The following is a 21,895-nucleotide window of genomic DNA, read 5'->3' on the forward strand; positions in this document are numbered from 1 at the left end:
AATGAAGTAAAAATAACTCAAAATGGATCAAAGACCTAAATGTAAGATCTAAAACTAAAAACTCTTAGAAGAAAACTTAAGTGAAAGTTTCACAACATTGGATTTAGCAATACTTTCTTGGATAGGACACTAAAAGCATAGGCAACAAAAGAAAAAGTAGATAAACTGGACTACATCATAATTAAAAAGTTTTGTGCACCAACAGACAGTATCAACAGAATGAAAAGGCAACCTATGATATGGGAGAAAATATTTGCAAATCATATGTCTCCTAAGGGGTTAATACCCAGAGTATATAAAGAACTCCTACAATGCAACAACAAAAAAACAAACAACTGATTTTTAAAAATGTGCCAAGTACCTGAACAGACATTTCTTCAAAGATATACAAGTGGCCAATATGCACACAAAAAGATCAAAATCACTAATCATTAGGGAAATGCAAATCAAGTTAATAAGCTGCCACTTCACACCCATTAAAACAGCTATTATCAAAAAACCAGAAAGTAGTTAGTGTTGGCAAGGATGTAAAGAACTTGGAACCCTTGTGCACCACTGATGGGAATGTAAAATAGTAAGGCATGGAAAACAGTACAGTGGCTTCTCAAAAAATCAAAAATAGAATTACCATATGATCTAGCAATTCTTGGTATATACCCAAAAGAACTAAAACCAGGGACGTGAATAGGTATTTGTACACTCATATGAATAGGAGCATTATTCACAATAGTCAAAATGTGGAAGCAACCCAAGTGTCTATTGATGGATGAATAGACAAACAAAACGTGGTATATTCATACAACAGAATATTATTCAGTCTTAAAAACGAAGGAAATTCTGGTACATGTTACAACATGGACGAACCTTGAGGAAATTATGCCAAGTGAAATAAGCCCAATACACAAAAAGACAAATACTATATGATTCCACTTATGTGAGGTACCTAGAGTAGTCAAATTCATAAACACAGTAAGCAAATGGTGGTTGCCAGGGCCTGGTGGGAAGGGGAAATGGGGAGTTCTTGTTTAACTGGTACAGAGTTTCAGTTTTAGAAGATGAAAAAAGTTCTGGAGATAGATGAATGTAATGGTTGCACAACAATGTGAAGGTACTTAATACCACTAACTGTATACTTAAAAATGTTTAAAATGGTAAATTTTATGTCATGTATATTTTACCACAATGTTAAAAAAAAAAAAACCCCACTTATCAGAAAAAATAAACGTGTCCCTCCCCCTACAAAGATTCTCATCCACTGAGTTCCTTTTACACGCTCTGTGAGGACAGTAATTGATTCACCCATTCATTAAGTAATACTATGTACCCAGGTATGGTTTAAAGTTCTTGGGATACATCAGTGAATAAAAAGTTAAGTTCCTGTGGACCTCAAAATCTAGTGGGAGGAGACAGATAAGAGAAAAACAAAGTAATTTATATAGTACACTGGAAAGTAATAAGCCAAAATAAAATAAGAAAGAGTAGGGAACAATATGGTGGGAGTGCTGGGCTAGATGAGAAGGTGACATTTTGGCAAAGATTTGTTAGAGGTTATGGAGATCATCATGTGGCTATATGAAGAAAAATCATCCTAGGAATGGGGAACAGCTAAGAGCAAAGGGCCTAAGGTTCATGAGCCTGTTTTTTGAGCAATAGTAAGGAGGTCACTGTGGCTGGAGCAGAGCGAGTAAAGGGAATAATGATGAGATATTTTTAGAAAGGTTTAGGCCATTGTAAAGTTTTTATTGTACATAATTTGAAGGTAGAACCTGACAGGAAGTCAAGAAGACTTCCTGATACATTAGAGACAGAGTAAGAGGAAAAAAAGAACCAAGGATGATTCTAAGGCTTTAGGTCTTAGCAGTGTTAAAGATGAAATTACCATTAATTAAGATGGGGAAAGGTTCAAGAGAAGCAGGTTTGGGGAGGAAGATTAGGTGTCTGGTGTTAGACATGTTGTGTTAGATATATCTATGAGCTATGTGAGTGGAGATATGGATAGGAGTTGGATATATGAGTCTAGAGTTCAGGGGAAAAATGTGGCTAGAGTTAATAATCAGCATATAGAGAGTATATAAAACCATGACACTAGATGAGATCCCCAAGGAGTAGAGACAGAGAAGAAAAGAAGTCCACAGCCTGACACCTGGAGCAACACAACATAAAGAAGTTGGGGAAAAGAGGAAGAATCAGCAAAGGGGATAGAAGGAATGACCAAAGAGGCTGGTGGAAAACCAGAGACAACATCTGAATGTGAGTCAATCTGTTACTACTTCTTTGACCTTGTGAACTGGCTTCATCTCTCCGTTTCTTGATTTTCCTTGTCTGTACAATAAACATAATAACAGTTTTCTCAGGTAGTTGCTGTGAGAATTAAACGAGACCAAATACAGGAAAATGGTTAGCACATGGAGTGCCAGAACTAAGTAAGTGCTCAATAAATGGTATCTATTACTATGATGATAAACAACAACAAACCTTAGCCCCCTTCCAGGCTATTATAGTCCTTTACTCTACCACTTTACAGCAAACGAGCTAGGAACTGGAACTGAAAGATGAGACCAACAAAGGCAATAGAAACCTACAGTGAGATGGCAATCGACCATTTCAGCCTTAACCTATTCCTCTATCTATAAATAAGCTTTATCAAAATGTCTGTTTTTCTTTGAACATGTCCTATATGTCCTACCTCCATTCCTTGCTCATGTTACTCTCTTCGCTTTCTTTACTACTCTCCATATCTACTTATGTAGCCCATTCTTTCAAGGTAAACCACAAAGGCCACCTTCTGCTCTGAAAACATTCATGATTTGCCCTAAATGGAGGCAATCTCCCTTTCCTTTAAATTTTTGCAGCTTTAATGAATTCTCATGGCACTTACCATTCCTTCCTGTGGGCAATCAGGAGTTAATTAAAATGTATTAACCTCTCATTTTATTCTCTTCGGTTACACTTTCTAATCACATAACATCCCTAGCAATATATTAATTCAGCATTTCAATAATGAGAATCTAAAAGATCACATGTATTTTAAAAAGATATAATTTAATAACTTTTATTACAATAAGGCTTTTAGAAATCTTATTTACTGTCACTCTAAATTTTGGTTGAAATCAAAACCCAGCACTACATTAAATCTTATTTTCTACATATTTGCTTTTTTACATTCCTTCTTCTAGCTGCTCCTGTTGGAAGTTAATTTTCAAGCTGAAAACAAATAATTCACACTGTTAAATCTCATCTTGTTACAATTTGCACAAGAAATCCAAACTGCGAAGGCATTTCTACTTATCTTTCTTTATACTCATAATCCTCAATTTGTCACAATCAGCAAATTTCTGTACTGAATAACTCACTCTATTTTCATCTGGAAAAATAAGTCATTATTTTTGAAGTATTTACATGTTTGAGTCTATTTCCCCCTAATTCCCTGCTCTCCTACCCAACAGCTGGTCTGGTCTATTTCCAAATGAACAGTGAAAAAGAAACAGTTACTTAGTTGAAAAAGCTTTTAGACTCTTTCATATTTAGGTTTGAACCTTGGCTTTACCTGGTTCAAATCTAGTAAACTGTAAATCTTGATCAAGTTACTTAATGTTCTGGTCTTCAGTTTCCTGATTTTTAAAATGGGAATATTATTTAAAAGGTTACTAAAAGGATAAATGGATAGGAGACCTTCAAGATGGCGGAGGAGTAAGACGTGGAGATCACCTTCCTCCCCACGAATACATCAGAAATACATCTAAATGTGGAACAACTCCTACAGAACACCCACTGAACGCTGGCAGAAGACTTCAGACTTCCCAAAAGGCAAGAAACTCCCCACATACCTGGGTAGGGCAAAAGAAAGAAGAAAAAACACAGACAAAAGAATAGGGATGGGACCTGCACCTCTGTGAGGGAGCTGTGAAGGAGGAAAAGTTTCCACACACTAGGAAGCCCCTTCAATGGCAGAGATGGGGGGTGGTTGGGGGTGAAGCTTCGGAGCCACGGAGGAGAGTGCAGCAACAGGGGTGCAGAGAGCAAAGCGGAGAAATTCCTGCACAGAGGATCGGTGCCAACCAGCACTCACCAGCCTGAGAGGCTGGTCTGCTCACCCACCAGGACAAGTGGGGGCTGGAACCTGAGGCTCGGGCTTCAGGGGTCAGATCCCAGGGAGAGGACTGGGGTTGGCTGCGTGTACGCACCTGAAGGCGGCTAGTGGGCAACAGCTAGCCAGGAGGGAGTCCAGGAAAAAGTCTGGATCTGCCTAAGAGGCAAGAGACCATTGTAGTGGGGTGCGGGAGGAGAGGGGATGCAGAGCACCACCTAAATGAACTCCAGAGACGGGCGCTAGCCGCGTCTATCAGCACGGACCCAAGAGACAGGCATGAGATGCTAAGGCTGCTGCTGCCGCCACCAAGAAGCCTGTGTGCAAGCACAGGTCACTATCCACACCTCCCCTCCCAGGAGCCTGTGCAACCCACCATTGCAGGGTCCCATGATCCAGGGACAACTTCCCTGGGAGAACACACTGCATGCCTCAGGCTGTTGCAATGTCACTCCCACCTCTGCCGCTGCATGCTTGCCCTGCATTCCGTACCCCTCCCTCCCCACCCCACCTCTGGCCTGAGTGAGCCTGAGCCCCCTAATTAGCTGCTACTTTAACCCCGTCCTGTCTGAGCAAAGAATAGATGCCCTCAGGTGACCTACACACAGAGGCAGGGCCAAATCCAAAGCTGAACCCCAGGAGCTGTGAGAACAAAGAAGGGAAAGGGAAATCTTTCCCAGCAGCCTCAGTAGCAGCAGATTAAATCTCCACAATCACCTTGATGTACCCTGCATCTCTGGAATACCTGAACAGACAACGAATCATCCCAAAATTGAGGCAGTGGACTTTGGGAGCAACTGTAGACTTGGGGTTTGCTTTCTGCATCTAATTTGTTTTTGGTTTTCTATTTATCTTAGTTTACTATTTAGAGTTTATTATCATTGGTAGATTTGTTGATTGATTTGGTTGCTCTCTTCCTTTATTTCTTTTTATATATATAAATATATATATTTTTTTCCTTTTTCTCTTTCTGTGAGTGTGTATGTGTATGCTTCTTTGTGTGATTTTATTTGTATAGATTTGCTATTACCATTTGTCCTAGGATTCTGTCTGATTTCTGTTTGTTTGTTTGTTTGTTTAGTATAGTTTTTAGCACTGGTTATCATTGGTGGATTTGTTTCTTGGTTTGGTGGCTCTCTTCCTTCTTTTTTTAAATTACTTTTTAATTTTGTTATTACTAATAATTTTTTAACTTTTTATTTTAATAACTTTATTTTATTTTTCTTTCTTTCGTTCTTTTTTTCCTCCCTTTTCTTCTGAGCCATGCGGCTGACAGGATCTTGGCGCTCCAGCCAGGCGTCAGACCTGCACCTCTGAGGTGGGAGAGCCGAGTTCAGGACATTGGTCCACCAGACACCTCATGGCTCCACGTAATATAAAACAGCGAAAGCTCTCCCAGAGATCTCCATCTCAGCTGTAAGACCCAGCTCCACTCAACAACCAGCAAGCTACAGTGCTGGACACCACATGCCAAACAACTAGCAAGACAGGAACACAACCCCACCCACTAGCAGAGAGGCTGCCTAAAATAATAAGGCCACAGACACCCCAAAACACACCACCAGACGTGGACCTGACCACCAGAAAGACAAGATCCAGCCTCATCTACCAGAACACAGGCACCAGTCCCCTCCACCAGGAAGCCTACATAACCCACTGAACCAACTTTAGCCACTGGGGACAGACACCAAAAACAATGGGAACTACAAACGTGCAGCCTGTGAAAAGGAGACCCCAAACACAGTAAGTTAAGCAAAATGAGAAGACAGAGAAATACACAGCAGATGAAGGAGGAAGGTAAAAACCCACCAGACCAAACAAATGAAGAGCAAATAGGCAGTCTACCTGAAACAGAATTCAGGGTAATGATAGTAAAGATGATCCAAAATGTTGGACACAGAATGGAGAAAATACAAGAAACATTTAACAAGGACCTAGAAGAACTAAAGGGCAAACAAACAATGATGAACCACACAATAAATGAAATTAAAAATTCTCTAGAAGGAATCAATAACAGAATAACTGAGGCAGAAGATGGGATAAGTGACCTGGAAGATAAAATAGTGGAATAACTACCACAGAGCAGAATAAAGAAAAAAGAATGAAAACAATTGAGGACAGTCTCAGAGACTTCTGGGACAACATTAATTGCACCAATGTTCGAATTAGAGGGGTCCCAGAAGAAGAGAAAAAGAAAGGGACTGAGAAAATATTTGAAGAGATTATAGTTGAAAACTTCCCTAATATGGGAAAGGCAAATAGTCCATTAAGTCCAGGAAGCGCAGAGAGTCCCACACAGGATTAAATGCAGGAGAAACATGCCAAGACACATATTAATCAAACTATCAAAAATTAAATACAAAAAAAAAATATTAAAAGCAGCAAGGGAAAAACAACAAATAACACACAAGGGAATCCCCATCAGGTTAAAAGCTGATCTTTCAGCAGAAACTCTGCAAGCCAGGAGGGAGTGGCAGGACATATTTAAAGTGATGAAAGGGAAAAACCTACCACCAAGATTACTCTACTCAGCAAAGATCTCATTCAGATTCAACCGAGCAATTAAAACCTTTACAGACAAGCAAAAGCTGAGAGAATTCAGAACCACCAAACCAGCTTTACAACAAATGCTAAAGGAACTTCTCTAGACAGGAAACAAAAGAGAAGAAAAAGACGTACAATAACAAACCCAAACCAATTAAGAAAGTGGGAATAGGAACATACATATCCATAACTACCTTAAACATAAATGGATTAAATGCCCCAACCAACAGAAACAGACTGGCTCAATGGATACAAAAACAAGATCCATATATATGCTGTCTACAAGAGACCAACTTCAGACCAAGGGACACATACAGACTGGAAGTGAGGGGATGGAAAAAGATATCCCATGCAAATGGAAACCACAAGAAAGCTGGAGTAGCAATTCTCATATCAGACAAAATAGACTTTAAATAAAGGTCAGTAAAACAGACAAAGAAGGACACTACATAACAACCAAGTGATCAATCCAAGAAGAAGATATAACAATTGTAAATATTTATGCACCCAACATAGGAGCACCACAATACATAAGGCAAATGCTAACAGACATAAAAGGGGAAATCGACAGTAACACAATCATAGTAGGGGACTTTTAACACCCCACTTTCACCAATGGACAGATCATCAAAAATGAAAATAAATAAGGAAACACAAGCTTTAAGTGATACATTAAACAAGATGGACTTAATTGATGTTTATAGGACATTCCATCCAAAAACAACAGAATACACTTTCTTCTCAAGGGCTCATGGAATATTCTCCTGGATAGATCATATCTTGGGTCACAAATCAAGCCTTGGTAAATTTAAGAAAACTGAAGTCGTATCAAGTATCTTTTCTGACCACAACGCTATGAGAGTAGATATCAATTACAGGAAAAAAATCTGTAAAAAATACAAACACATGGAGGCTAAACAATACACTACTACATAACCAAGAGATCACTGAAGAAATCAAAGAGGAAATCAAAAAGTACCGACAAACAAATGACAATGAAAACACAACAACTCAAAACCTAGGGATGCAGCAAAAGCATTTCTATGAGGGAGGTTTATAGCAGTACAATCCTACCTCAAGAAAAAAGAAACATCTCAAATAAACAACCTAACCTTACACCTAAAGCAATTTGCGAAAGAAGAACACAAAACCCCCAAAGTTAGCAGAGGAAAGAAAACATAAAGATCAGATCAGAAATAAATGAAAAAGAAATGAAGGAAACAATAGCAATGATCAATAAAACTAAAAGCAGGTTCTTTGAGAAGATAAACAAAATTGATAAACCATTAGCCAGACTCATCAAGAAAAAAAGGGACAGGACTCAAATCAACAGAGTTGGAAATGAAAAAGGAGAAGTAACAACTGACACTGCAGAAATACAAAGGATCATGAGAGATTACTACAAGCAACTATATGCCAATAAATTGGACAATGTGGAAGAAATGGACAAATTCTTAGAAAAGCACAACCTTCCGAGACTGAACCAGGAAGAAATAGAAAATATAAACAGACCAATCACAAGCACTGAAATTGAGACTGTGATTAAAAACCTTCCAACATGACTCTACTACCCAAAGCAATCTACAGATTCAATGCAATCCCTATCAAACTACCACTGGCATTTTTCACAGAACTGGAACAAAAAATTTCGCAATTTGTATGGAAACACAAAAGACCCCGAATAGCCAAAGCAATCTTGAGAACGAAAAAAGGAGCTGGAGGAATAAGGCTCCCTGACTTCAGACTATATTACAAAGCAACAGTAATCAAGACAGTATGGTACTGGCACAAAAACAGAAAGATAGATCAGTGGAACAGGATAGAAAGCCCAGAGATAAACCCACGCACATATGGACACCTTATCTTTGATAAAGGAGGCAGGAATGTACAGTGGAGAAAGGACAGCCTCTTCAATAAATGGTGCTGGGAAAACTGGACAGGTACATGTAAAAGTATGAGATTAGATCACTCCCTAACACCATACACAAAAATAAGCTCAAAATGGATTAAAGACCTAAATGTAAGGCCAGAAACTATCAAACTCTTAGAAGAAAACCTAGGAAGAACACTCTATGACATAAATCACAGCAAGATCCTTTCTGACCCACCTCCTAGAGTAATGGAAATAAAAACAAAAATAAACAAATGGGACCTAATGAAACTTCAAAGCTTTTGCACAGCAAAGGAAACCATAACCAAGACCAAAAGACAACCCTCAGAATGGGAGAAAACATTTGCAAATGAAGCAACTGACAAAGGATTAATCTCCAAAATTTACAAGCAGTTCATGCAGCTCAATAACAAAAAAACAAACAACCCCATCCAAAAATGGGCAGAAGACCTAAATAGACATTTCTCCAAAGAATATATACAGAATGCCAACAAACACATGAAAGAATGCTCAACATCATTAATCATTAGAGAAATGCAAATCAAAACTACAATGAGATATCATCTCACACCAGTCAGAATGGCCATCATCAAAAAATCTAGAAACAATAAATGCTGGAGAGGGTGTGGAGAAAAGGGGACACTCTTGCACTGCTGGTGGGAATGTGAATTGGTTCAGCCACTGTAGAGAACAGTATGGAGGTTCCTTAAAAAACTACAAATAGAATTACCATATGACCCAGCAATCCCACTACTGGGCATATACCCTGAGAAAACCAAAATTCAAAAAGAGTCATGTACCAAAATGTTCATTGCAGCTCTATTTACAATAGCCCGGAGATGGAAACAACCTAAGCGCCCATCATCGGATGAATCGATAAAGAAGATGTGGCACATATACACAATGGAATATTACTCAGCCTTAAAAAGAAATGAAATTGAGCTATTTGTAATGAGATGGATAGACCTAGAGTCTGTCATACAGAGTGAAGTAAGTCAGAAAGAAAAAGACAAATACCGTATGCTAACACATATATATGGAATTTAAGGGAAAAAAATGTCATGAAGAACCTAGGGGTAAGATAGGAATAAAGACGCAGACCTACTGGAGAACGGACTTGAGGGTATGGGGAGGGGGAGGGGTGAGTTTTGACAGGGCGAGAGAGAGTCATGGACATATACACACTAACAAACGTAGTAAGGTAGATAGCTGGGGGGAAGCAGCCGCAAGGCACAGGGATATTAGCTCGGTGCTTTGTGACAGCCTGGAAGGGTGGGATGGGGAGAGTGGGAGGGAGGGAGACGCAAGAGGGAAGACATATGGGAACATATGTATATGTATAGCTGATTCACTTTGTTATAAAGCAGAAACTAACACACCATTGTAAAGCAATTATACCCCAATAAAGATGTTTAAAAAAAAAAAAAAAAAAAAAAAACCTTCCAACAAACAAAAGCCCAGGACCAGATGGCTTCACAGGCTAATTCTATCAAACATTTAGAGAAGAGGTAACACCTATCCTTCTCAAACTCTTCCAAAATGTGGAAGAGGAACACTCCCAAACTCATCCTACAAGGCTACCATCACTGTGATAACCAAAACCAGACAAAGATGTCACAAAGAAGGAAAATTACAGGCCAATGTCACTGATGAACATAGATTCAAAAATTCTCAACAAAATACTAGCAAACAGAATCCAAAAACATATTAAAAGGATCATACACCATGATCAAGTGGGGTTTATCACAGGAATGCAAGGATTCTTCAGTATATGCAAATCAATCAATGTGATAAACCATATTAGCAAATTGAAAGAGAAATACCATATGATCAGCTCAATACATGCAGAAAAAGCTTTTGACAAAAATCAACACCCATTTATGATAAAAACCCTCCAGAAAGTAGGCATAGTGGGAACTTACCTCAACATCATAAAGGCCATATATGACAAACCCACAGACAACACCTTTCTCAATGGTGAAAAACTGAAAGCATTTCCTCTAAGATCAGGAACAAGACAAGGTTGTCCACTCTCACCACTATTATTCAACATAGTTTTGGGAGTTTTAGCCACAGCAATCAGAGAAGGAAAAGAAATAAAAGGAATCCAAATCAGAAATGAAGGTGTAAGGCTGTCACTGTTTGCAGATGACATGATACTATACATACAAATCTTAAAGAAGTTATGAGAAAACTACTAGAGCTAATCACTGAATGTGGTAAAGTAGCAGGATACAAAATTAATGCACAGAAGTCTCTTGCATTCCTATACACTAATGATGAAAAATCTGAAAGTGAAATCAAGAAAACACTCCCATTTACCACTGCAACAAAAAGAATAAAATATCTAGGAATAAACCTACCTAAGGAGACAAAAGACCTGTATGCAGAAAATTATAAGACACTGATGAAAGAAATTAAAGATGATACAAATAGATGGAGAGATATACCATGTTCGTGGACAGGAAGAATCAACATTGTGAAAATGACTCTACTACCCAAAGCAATCTATAGATTCAATGCAATCCCTATCAAACTACCACTGGCATTTTTCACAGAACTAGAACAAAAAATTTCACAATTTGTATGGAAACACGAAAGACCCCGAATAGCCAAAGCAATCTTAAGAACGAAAAAAGGAGCTGGAGGAATCAGGCTCCCTAACTTCAGACTATACTACAAAGCTACAGTAATCAAGACAGTATGGTACTGGCACAAAAACAGAAATATAGATCAATGGAACAGGACAGAAAGTCCAGAGATAAACCCACGCACATATGGACACCTTATCTTTGATAAAGGTGGCAGGAATGTACAGTGCAGAAAGGACAGCCTCTTCAATAAGTGGTGCTGGGAAAACTGGACAGGTACATGTAAAAGTATGAGATTAGATCACTCCCTAACACCATACACAAAAATAAGCTCAAAATGGATTAAAGACCTAAATGTAAGGCCAGACACTATCAAACTCTTAGAGGAAAACATAGGCAGAACACTCTATGACATAAATCACAGCAAGATCCTTTTTGACCCACCTCCTAGAGAAATGGAAATAAAAATAAACAAATGGGACCTAATGAAACTTCAAAGCTTTTGCACAGCGAAGGAAACCATAAACAAGACCAAAAGACAACCCTCAGTAAGGGAGAAAATATTTGCAAATGAAGCAACTGACAAAGGATTAATCTCCAAAATTTACAAGCAGCTCATGCAGTTCAATAACAAAAAAACAAACAACCCAATCCAAAAACGGGCAGAAGACCTAAACAGACATTTCTCCAAAGAAGATATACAGACTGCCAACAAACACATGAAAGAATGCTCAACATCATTAATCATTAGAGAAATGCAAATCAAAACTACAATGAGATATCATCTCACACCAGTCAGAATGGCCATCATCAAAAAATCTAGAAACAATAAATGCTGGAGAGGGTGTGGAGAAAAGGGAGCACTCTTGCACTGCTGGTGGGAATGTGAATTGGTTCAGCCACTATGGAGAACAGTATGGAGGTTCCTTAATAAACTACAAATAGAACTACCATATGACCCAGCAATCCCACTACTGGGCATATACCCTGAGAAAACCAAAATTCATAAAGAGTCATGTACCAAAATGTTCACTGCAGCTCTACTTACAATAGCCCGGAGATGGAAACAACCTAAGTGCCCATCATCGGATGAATGGATAAAGAAGATGTGGCACATATATACAATGGAATATTACTCAGCCATAAAAAGAAACGAAATTGAGTTATTTGTAGTGTGGTGGGTAGACCTAGAGTCTGTCATACAGAGTGAAGTAAGTCAGAAAGAAAAAGACAAATACCGTATGCTAACACATATATATGGAATTTAAGAAAAAAAAACGTCATGAAGAACCTAGGGGTGAGACAGGAATAAAGACACAGACCTACTGGAGAACAGACTTGAGGATATGGGGAGGGGGAAGGGTGAGCTGTGACAGGGTGAGAGAGAAGCATGGACATATATACACTAACAAACGTAAGGTAGATAGCTAGTGGGAAACAGCCGCATGGCACAGGGATATCGGCTCGGTGCTTTGTGACCGCCTGGAGGGGTGGGATAGGGAGGGTGGAAGGGAGGGAGACGCAAGAGGGAAGAGATATGGGAACATATGTATATGTATAACTGATTCACTTTGTTATACAGCAGAAACTAACACACCATTGTAAAGCAATTATACCCCAATAAAGATGTTTAAAAAAAAAAAGAAGAAACTAAAGATGATACAAACAGATGGAGAGAGAATACCATGTTCTTGGATTGGAAAAATCAACATTGTGAAAACAACTGTACTGTCCAAAGCAATCTACAGATGCGGTGCAATCCCTATCAAACTACTGATAGCGTTTTTCACAGAACTAGAACAAAAAATTTCACAATTTGTATAGAAACACAAAAGACCCCAAACAGCGAAAGCAATCTTGAGAAAGAAAAATGGAGATGGAGGAATCAGACTCCTGGACTTCAGACTGTACTATAAAGCTACAGTCATCAAGACAGTATGGTACTGGCACAAAAAGAGAAATATAGATCAATGGAACAGGATAGAAAGCCCAGAGATAAACCTATGCACATATGGTCACCTTATTTTTGATAAAGGAGGCAAGAATATACAATGGAGGAAAGACAGCCTCTTTGATAAGTGGTGCTGGGAAAACTGGACAGCTACATGTAAAAGAATAAAATTAGAACACTCTCTAACACCATACATAAAAATAAACTCAAAATACATCAACAACCTAAATGTAAGGCCAGACACTCTAAAACTCTTAGAGGAAAACATAGAACACTCTGTGACATAAATCACAGCAAGATCTTTTTTGACCCACCTCCTGCAGCAATGGAAATAAAAACAAATATAAACAAATGGGACCTAATGAAACTTTAAAGCTTTTGCACAGCAAAGGAAACCATAAACAGGATGAAAAAACAACCTTCAGAATGGGAGAAAATGTTTGCAAACGAATCAGTGGACAAAGGATTAATCTTCAAAATATACAAGGAGCTCATGCAGCTCAATATCAAAAGAACAACCAACTCAATCCAAAAATGGGCAGAAGACCTAAATAGACATTTCTCCAAAGAAGATATACAGGTCGCCAGCAAACACATGAAAGGATGCTTAACATCAGTAATCATTAGAGAAATGCAAATCAAAATTGCAATGAGGTATCACCTCACACCAGTCAGAATGGCCATCATCAAAAAATCTACAAACAATAAATGCTAGAGAGGGTGTGGAGAAAAGGGCACCATCTTGCACTGTTGGTGGGAATGTAAATTGATACAGCCACTATGGAGAACAGTACGGAGGTTCCTTAAAAAACTAAAAATAGAACCACCATACAACCCAGCAATCCCACTACTCGGCATATACCCTGAGACAACCATAATTCAAGAAGAGTCAGGTACCACAATGTTCACTGCAGCTCTGCTTACAATAGCCAGGACATGGAAGCAACCTAAGTGTCCATCGATAGATGAATGGATAAAGAAGGTGTGGCACATATATACAATGGAATATTATTCAGCCATGGAAAGCAATGAAATTGAGTTATTTGTAGTGAGGTGGAGGGACCTAGAGTCTGTCATACAGAGTGAAGTAAGTCAGAAAGAGAAAGACAAATACCGTATGCTAACACATATATATGGAATCTAGAAAAAAAAAAAGGTCCTGAAAAACCTAGGGGGAGGACAGGAGTAAAGATACAGACGTAGAGAATGGACTTCAGGATACGGGGAGGGGGAAGGGTAAGCTGGGACAAAGGGAGAGAAGTAGAACTGACATATATACACTACCAAATGTAAAATAGATAGCTCGTGGAAAGCAGCCACATAGCACAGGGAGATCAGCTCGGCGCTTTGTGGCCACCTAGAGGGGTGGGATAGGGTGGGCGGGAGGAAGATCCACGAGGGAGGAGATATGGGGATATATGTATATGTATAGCTGCTTCACTTTGTTATACAGCAGAAACTAACACACTATTGTAAAGCAATTATACTCCAATAAAGATGTTAATAAATATACAAGTAAAAAAAAAAAGAAAAAAGGATAAATGGAAAATTCGATTCCATAAATAAAGCATGAAAACTGCGTAGTAGAATAAGATTTAGTTCTTCTCTGTCTTATTAACAGGACCTATGCACTACAGTAAAGCTAATATCAGTACCTATGGGAAGCCACTAATTTTTAAATTTAGGTCAAGATCCATAAGTATGAATGCTGAGTTTGAAACTGCCAAGCAACGCTGCCTTTTATAAAGCAAAAAGGGTTTTTATTGGTTTTACTGACATTGGCTAGAGTACATATTAAGCTGTTTAATAAGAACAATAAATGAGATAAAAAATGATAAGTAGAAAGTGATACAAAAACACCATTCTTATTATTGGTAGAATGCAACAGGATATAGCTATGCGATCATTTTAACACCATAAATAAGTAAACAGGATGAATATATTTGGACACGAAAAGAAAGATGCTTAAAGAGAGGGTGGTGTTTACTGTTGAAAGACACTGATAAATTATCTCCTTACCCAAATCGCTGGCTGCAACCACAGCCGTCCCACCAGGAGCAAAAGGATCATTGTGCTCTAATGTTTCCACCTAAACAAATTACACAAGTCATGACTCAGAGAGGCAACATTTTAGAGCTGAGACCACACTGCCACACCAAAGAAAATATTCTTTACAAACTCTAAATCAATTAGGAGCAAATGTTTACCCCTACTGATTTGCAAACTTATTAAACTGAAATGATACGTATCATTTTCTAATCTTTTACTGTGAAACATAACATACATTCAGAAAAATATATGGAACATTATGTACAGTTTAATAAAAAAGTATCAAGTGAACACCCATGCAATCACCTCCCAGGAAACTGCTAACATCTCAAAAGTCTTCATGTGTCCCACTCCAATCACAATCCCATCCCTAATAATACAGAGACTTCTCATATGCCCTTTACTCACCTTCCTCTAATGTTAATGTGTGAGAGAGAAAGAGAGGGGGAGGCAAAGAGAGAGAACTTGAGCGAGGGAGAGTGCTTTCTGCTAAAAAAATTCAGCAGCTTTCAATAATAAGCCATGTAAAAATCTGGATCAAATGGCAAGGGTGAGAGGCTACAAAGAGTGAGGACTTCACCAGAAGCCAGTGATTCTAAGTATTGAACTGTCTTCCTACTTTACTTTGTTTTTAAATCATAGTCAAACAAAATATATATTTAAGAAGATAACTGAACTAACTTTCTGGCATCAGGCTCTTTTTAAGAGGCCAGCCAAAAGCCTTGGCATACAGTTAGATAAAAGGGGCATGAAAAGAGTTTTGGAATATTTATCTCCTACTCTGACTCATGACTAGCAATGTCATCTGTATTACAGGATCTATTTCTAATCATCAAGAAATTGGGTATTAACAATTGAATGTCAAAGGATATTGGAGAGCTCAAGTAAAACATGTATTTGAAAAGACAGAAGCAATGCTAACTGGGACTTAGAGTATATTCTCGTTTTATAAAACAGGACCCATTAAAACAAAACTACTAGCAGAAAGAAGTAAATACTAGTGATGTTTTCAGAACTGAAAATGATAGTACTTATTTTAACTGATGCTTATCTTAACTTACATTTTTATAAAATGAACATACTACCTTATACTCTGATTATCTGCTGAATGAATAAATAGCAATCAAGGGGGAAAAATATCAAGTTGGTCTGTATAGCAAAGTAACTCTCCATGGTTCCTAATATAATAGTTAAAATGCCAGTGTGAGAGACAGTCACAGACATGATAACTAAAGTCACCAACTATTACTGCTTCTTCTCTAAACTGAGAGAAGGAAAAACTAACAGTCCTGATTTTTAACAATAGCTTGCAGATTTTATGTACCGTCACAGAGAGAAATAGAAAAAGTATGCCTACCTGTGCATCAGGTTTTATTTCTATTCCTTTATCATACACTGTGCAACCAACCTAAAAGGCCACTGGGACAGCAAGGGGAACAGGATGGACTGTGCAGCCCATGAGGGAATAAGTGGCCACAAAACTCTTTATGTTATGTTCAGTTTGATAATTAGGCAATTTACTACACAAAAGTAATTTTCATGACTAAAATACAGACGGTATAATTTTATAGAATTAATGTTCCAAAATCCTCCTACAAAGTCACCTAATTTATCACTGAAATTCTCTCTTCTGCATCAGCCATCAACTCCCTCATTTCACAGTATGACTTAGCACGTACACAGTAGCTACCATACACTAGCTAGAATAGTAGGAAATGGCACTTGTTTTTTTGGTTTGGTTTTTAAAATTATGTCCTTCTGAGAACAGAGACCATCCTTGAAGGAATAGGAAAGATTTGTGGGGAGAGATTCATGTCTGGAGGCATTAATAGAGGCCCGTTTGAAAAGAAGGAAGATGACAAAAAACAGGGGTTTGTAGCTAGGAAGAAATGAGTTTAAATTTTAGACTATAGTCGTGAAGACCTTAGATTTTGGTCAGATAGACCACGGTCTGAATTTAGTTGTATCACTTACTAACTTACACTTAACCTCTCATTTATTGATCTTTATCTTTAAAATGAGGATGAAACATGAGCCTCATAAGATTACTGTGATGCTTAAATGAGGTAACACATGAGAAGAATTTAGCACCATGCCTGGAGCATAGAAGAGATTAGATAAAAATAACTATTGTTATATTGCCAATTTGGTGTTTAGTTTAGTTTTGAATGGAGAAATTAAGAGCTGTCAGCAAGGGCATTTTTGCTTTCAAAACCTGGGGAGAAAAGAGAAAAAGTAAGTAGAATGAATGGTAGAAAAGTTTCACCAGGGAAGAGGAACAAAAGAAACTTGTTTATTTTTATTTGTTTTTGTTTGTTTGTTTTTGCGGTATGCGGGCCTCTCAGTGTTGTGGCCTCTCCCATTGTGGAGCAGAGGCTCTGGACGCAGGCTCAGCGGCCATGGCTCACGGGCCCAGCCGCTCTGCGGCATGTGGGATCTTCCCGGACTGGGGCATGAACCCGTGTCCCCTGCATCGGCAGGCGGACTCTCAACCACTGCGCCACCAGGGAAGCCCAAAACTTGTTTATTTTTAAATGAGGAAGAGCTGCTTTGGCTTTCTTGCTCTTTAAACAATAAGAGTGGACAATGAGAGGCTAAAATAAGGTGAGAGGAAAAGAATTCAGGTTGCAGCCAATTTGAGAAAAATTTGGCAAATGGGCCCACACTGCAAACTAAGTGTTGTAGGAAAACAGAGTATCCAGTAGCCTGTGGAAACCACAAATATTTAGTTACAGAGGCATTTGCTTAGTTTTACATCAGTGGAAAAAACCAGTTGCTGGCCAAGTAGCTGCATATAGTACTGAATACTGTATTAGAATACAGTAAGGAAGTAATTCAAGAACACCAAAGTCTATTATCTTTAAAAGAATCAATTACTCTTTTAAGGAAGTTTTCTTAATCTAAAAGTATTAAAAGACAAAATTTTTGCTTCACATGCCTGTCAATCAGCTGTTCCTTTCTAGGTCTGGTTTACTTACAGATGTGAAATATCCTGCCTCAAAAAATAAGCCTTCAAATAAAAAATTTAAAACAAACCAAACAAACACGAAAAAAAGCAATTAAAAAGCCCTCCAAAACCATTCATAATTATTGAAATTGGGTGACAGATACATGGAAGTTAAAATATTTCACTATGTTACTCTATTTTGCATGTGTTTAAATATCCATAACATAAAGGTTTTGTTTTCAAAGCCTCCAGATGATAAAGCACTTAGCTGTCTGAACTTAGTTAATTTTTCTGAGTCCTGGTGTCCTTATTATTAAAATAGGGACACCAACACCTACTTTGCAAGATTGATGTGAAGATTAGAAATTATGACTGTGAAGCACACAGAAGTACCAGGATCATAGTTCATGGTTATTAAATAGTAATTGTTGTTCTATGTATATGTTATCAAGAGAGTCTGACATTTAGTGGGAATTTATACTTCTTTACAAGAATAACACTCCAGATATGTCTATAAAATAACAGAAATGATTTTATTTTTTTTAAAAAATCAATGCTGTTCCTTTTTTTTTTTTTTTTTTTACGGCTGCACGGTACTGCGTAATGCTGTTCCTTTTAAATTGATTTCATTATTTCAATAATGCATACCAAACATTTTTAAAAAGCTTTACTGAACACTGGTTTATGGATTTTTAATCATTTATTTTTAATATCCCCAATGGGATAAAATTTGGTCCTTTGAAGGGTGGACTTGGTATTTGGATGACATGAGTTATTCTAGTCAATTCCAATGCGTGATCAAGGTGTGAAATACCAGTCTGAACCAAAAACTAGATGTGTTCGATGAGGCTGAAATTTTTATATGGTCCATCAGAAGTAATCTACAAGAGGATTCTTTCATCACTGTGTATTTCAAGAAACTCATTTGCAGACAGAATCCAAAAGATCCACTGTATACCCATCCTCTTAAAGACAAAATATACTTGGCCAATTAGTTCTTCACTTGTAACATATATGCCTGATGTGGAAGGAATAGGATTTACCAGGAAGGTGTCTGATTCTCATTCCCAGGAGTTAGTGTCAGTTTGGCAAATAATTTTCTTGTCTAGAGTACCGAATTATTTATATCCTTCGGATTTGAAAGATGACTCAAATAGTGTATGACTTTATAGGTAAATTGTTTTTATCATTTTTTTTCTACATTCGTCTCTTTCCCTACTTCTTCTCTGACCATTAAACCGAAGTTAACATATATTTATTGACCACTTAACCACAGTACAGGCAAGGCATGTGTGCTAAATGTTTTATAAGATATAGTTCCTACCCTCAAGGAATTTACTATCTAGCAATGATTAATAGTCTTGTTATTTCACTAGTTTTCTGCTCAATAAACTGTCTGCTCTTAAAAAAGAAAAAGAGAAACTCTTTCAGAACATCTGTTATCCATTCAACATTTTTTAACCCTCCTACTTACCAACGTATTACTGCTATTGCTGGCTGCACTGAAAGGGTCAGTACTTGAAGTGGCAAAAGGATCAGAAGAAGATTGCTTGAAGAAACAGTCAGATGCAAATGGATCTGAACCTTTGAAAGGATCACCTCCAAATGGATCTAAGAAAATACAACACAAATATGAGAGATTACAAAATTATTACTCTAAATTTCCTGTCACCAAAGGCAGGATAACTGACTTAATTAAAAGGCATTTTGAACTCCTGTAGAATCTAAGTTAGGTACTTTATATTCTGACTACTTATTTGGTCAGAAAAAAGTACAAGCAGTTGCATCTAGTTAAATAGCTTTAATTAACATTCTTTCCTACTTGTTCATCATTCATTCAAAGCAAATCAGTAATTCCAACACTTACTACTACACAAATGTTGCCTATATGCTAGGATTAAATAATTCCTCTAAACTGGTGATTTTAATTTTGGGGGTGGGGACAGAATCACAGTTTCCTTTGTGGTTTTGATAAAAGACAGAGTCTTTCACCTAATAAACTTATTTTTTAATTAGCATATAATATCAAGTGATCCCATTCTGAGACCCTTATTCTATGCTATCATAACTAAAGAAACAACAAAAACTTCTAAATGTATTTCTCCCTCTGAGCTCAAGGGTAACAGCCAATAGTTTGGAACAGGTTTGGGAAGCATAACTAAATGGTACACAAGATTTGCTTTATTCTAATGCAAAAATCCCAGAGAAAGAATATCTTAAAAAGCTTAACACTTAGTAATTCTTTAAGATCTTTACTCTTCCCCCATTCATTCAAATAGGCTTTAATCTTAGGAAAACAAAAGTTCTAAACCCTGTAGGAATGTAGATCATTTTGTTTATTTAATCCTTGGCAAATAAGGAGAAATCAGTGTAAATACTATTAAAAGTACAAGCACTAATATCTTTTTTTATAAAGTACAGTTAACAGTTTATTAAGCCAATTCACAAGTATCTACCACTTTTTCTCTGAAAATGCCAGGCACATACAACATCTTAGTGAGGGCTTGGGTCAATTTTAAAACTGAATAAAAAGGAAGTCCATTTCCTATAACTACCCAACTGTGAGATCTCATTCCTAAATATACATAAGCTTATAATTAAGTAGAATCAAATTAAAGCTAAGAAGGACCTCAATAATATACTAACCAATTTTCCCAAAAGGATCATCCTTGAAAGGATCATCTGTGATAAAATAAATAAGCAGAAATCAAAATCACAATATTCACTGTTGTGGCACCATTACTTAAAGGGTAACTTTAAAACAAAAGCAAAGTTTCTTAAAACAAAGTTTGTTTCATTAACTCTACCTCAAAGTAGATAAAACAAGGAATGCCATCCACCTTTAGGAAATATTTTTTAAAAGTAATAAGTAAGGGCAGACCATCAATACACCTCATAAAAGAGACAAATCTGAATTGAGTCAACTATACTTACCTCTTGACCACAAGGTCAGGTTACAGATGGAGGGGAAAAGACAGGCATGACAGCAAGAATTTTACTAATAAAATCTCTACTTTTCAATGGATTACTGGATAGGTATTACCATCAACACTTTAGAAACAAAGACACTAAGTTTCACTGAGGTAAAAAAAAAAAAAAAGTGCTTATAGAATTGAAGAGTCTAGAAATAAATCCTTACACATTTATTGTCATTTGATTTTTGACAAGAGTTCCAAGACAACTCAATGGGGTAAAAGAATTGTCTTTTCAACAAATGGTGCTGGGACACTGAATATCCACATGCAAAAGAATACAGTTGGACCCCTATCTCACACCATATACAAAATTAACTCAAAATGGATCAAATACCTAAATATAACAGATAAAACTATAAAGCTCTTAGCAGAAAAAGTAAATCTTCATGACTTTGGACCTTAGATATGAAATCAAAAGCACGAGTGAAAAAAATTTTTTAAATAGGTAAGTTAGACTTCATCAAAATTAAGACAAGGGCTTCCCTGGTGGCGCAGTGGTTGAGAGTCCGCCTGCCGATGCAGGGGACACGGGTTCGTGCCCCGGTCCGGGAGGATCCCATATGCCGCGGAGCGGCTGGGCCGGTGAGCCATGGGCACTGAACCTGCGTGTCCGGAGCCTGTGCTCCGTAACGGGAGAGGCCACAGCGGTGAGAGGCCCGCGTACCGCAAAAAAAAAAAAAAAAAAAAAAAAATTAAGACAACACTGAACACAAGAAAATAGTTGCAAAGCATATGCTTGATAAGGGATTTATAGTCAGAATATGTAAAGAACTCTTACAAATCAACAATAAAAAGACAAACAACCCAATTTAAAAAAGGGCAAATGATCTGAATAAATGTTTCTCCAAAGAAGATATATG

At 37.5% G+C, this 21,895-nt stretch overlaps 1 protein-coding gene across 3 annotated transcripts in view; it reads right to left on the bottom strand.

The window, feature by feature from the left end:
* EPS15 (epidermal growth factor receptor pathway substrate 15) overlaps positions 1-21,895 on the bottom strand; it is a 164,225-nt gene that overhangs the window by 23,549 nt on the left and 118,781 nt on the right. For all 3 annotated transcript variants that reach the window (XM_032634465.1, XM_032634456.1, XM_032634473.1), the window contains 3 exons: positions 20,707-20,742; positions 19,535-19,671; positions 15,084-15,153 (listed from right to left, as the gene is read on the bottom strand). In XM_032634465.1, coding sequence (XP_032490356.1) covers positions 15,084-15,153; positions 19,535-19,671; positions 20,707-20,742 — 243 coding nt within the window. The remainder of the gene's footprint in view (positions 1-15,083; positions 15,154-19,534; positions 19,672-20,706; positions 20,743-21,895) is intronic.

This window comes from Phocoena sinus, chromosome 1 (genome assembly GCF_008692025.1).
Source record: "Phocoena sinus isolate mPhoSin1 chromosome 1, mPhoSin1.pri, whole genome shotgun sequence".
Lineage (NCBI taxonomy): Eukaryota > Metazoa > Chordata > Mammalia > Artiodactyla > Phocoenidae > Phocoena > Phocoena sinus.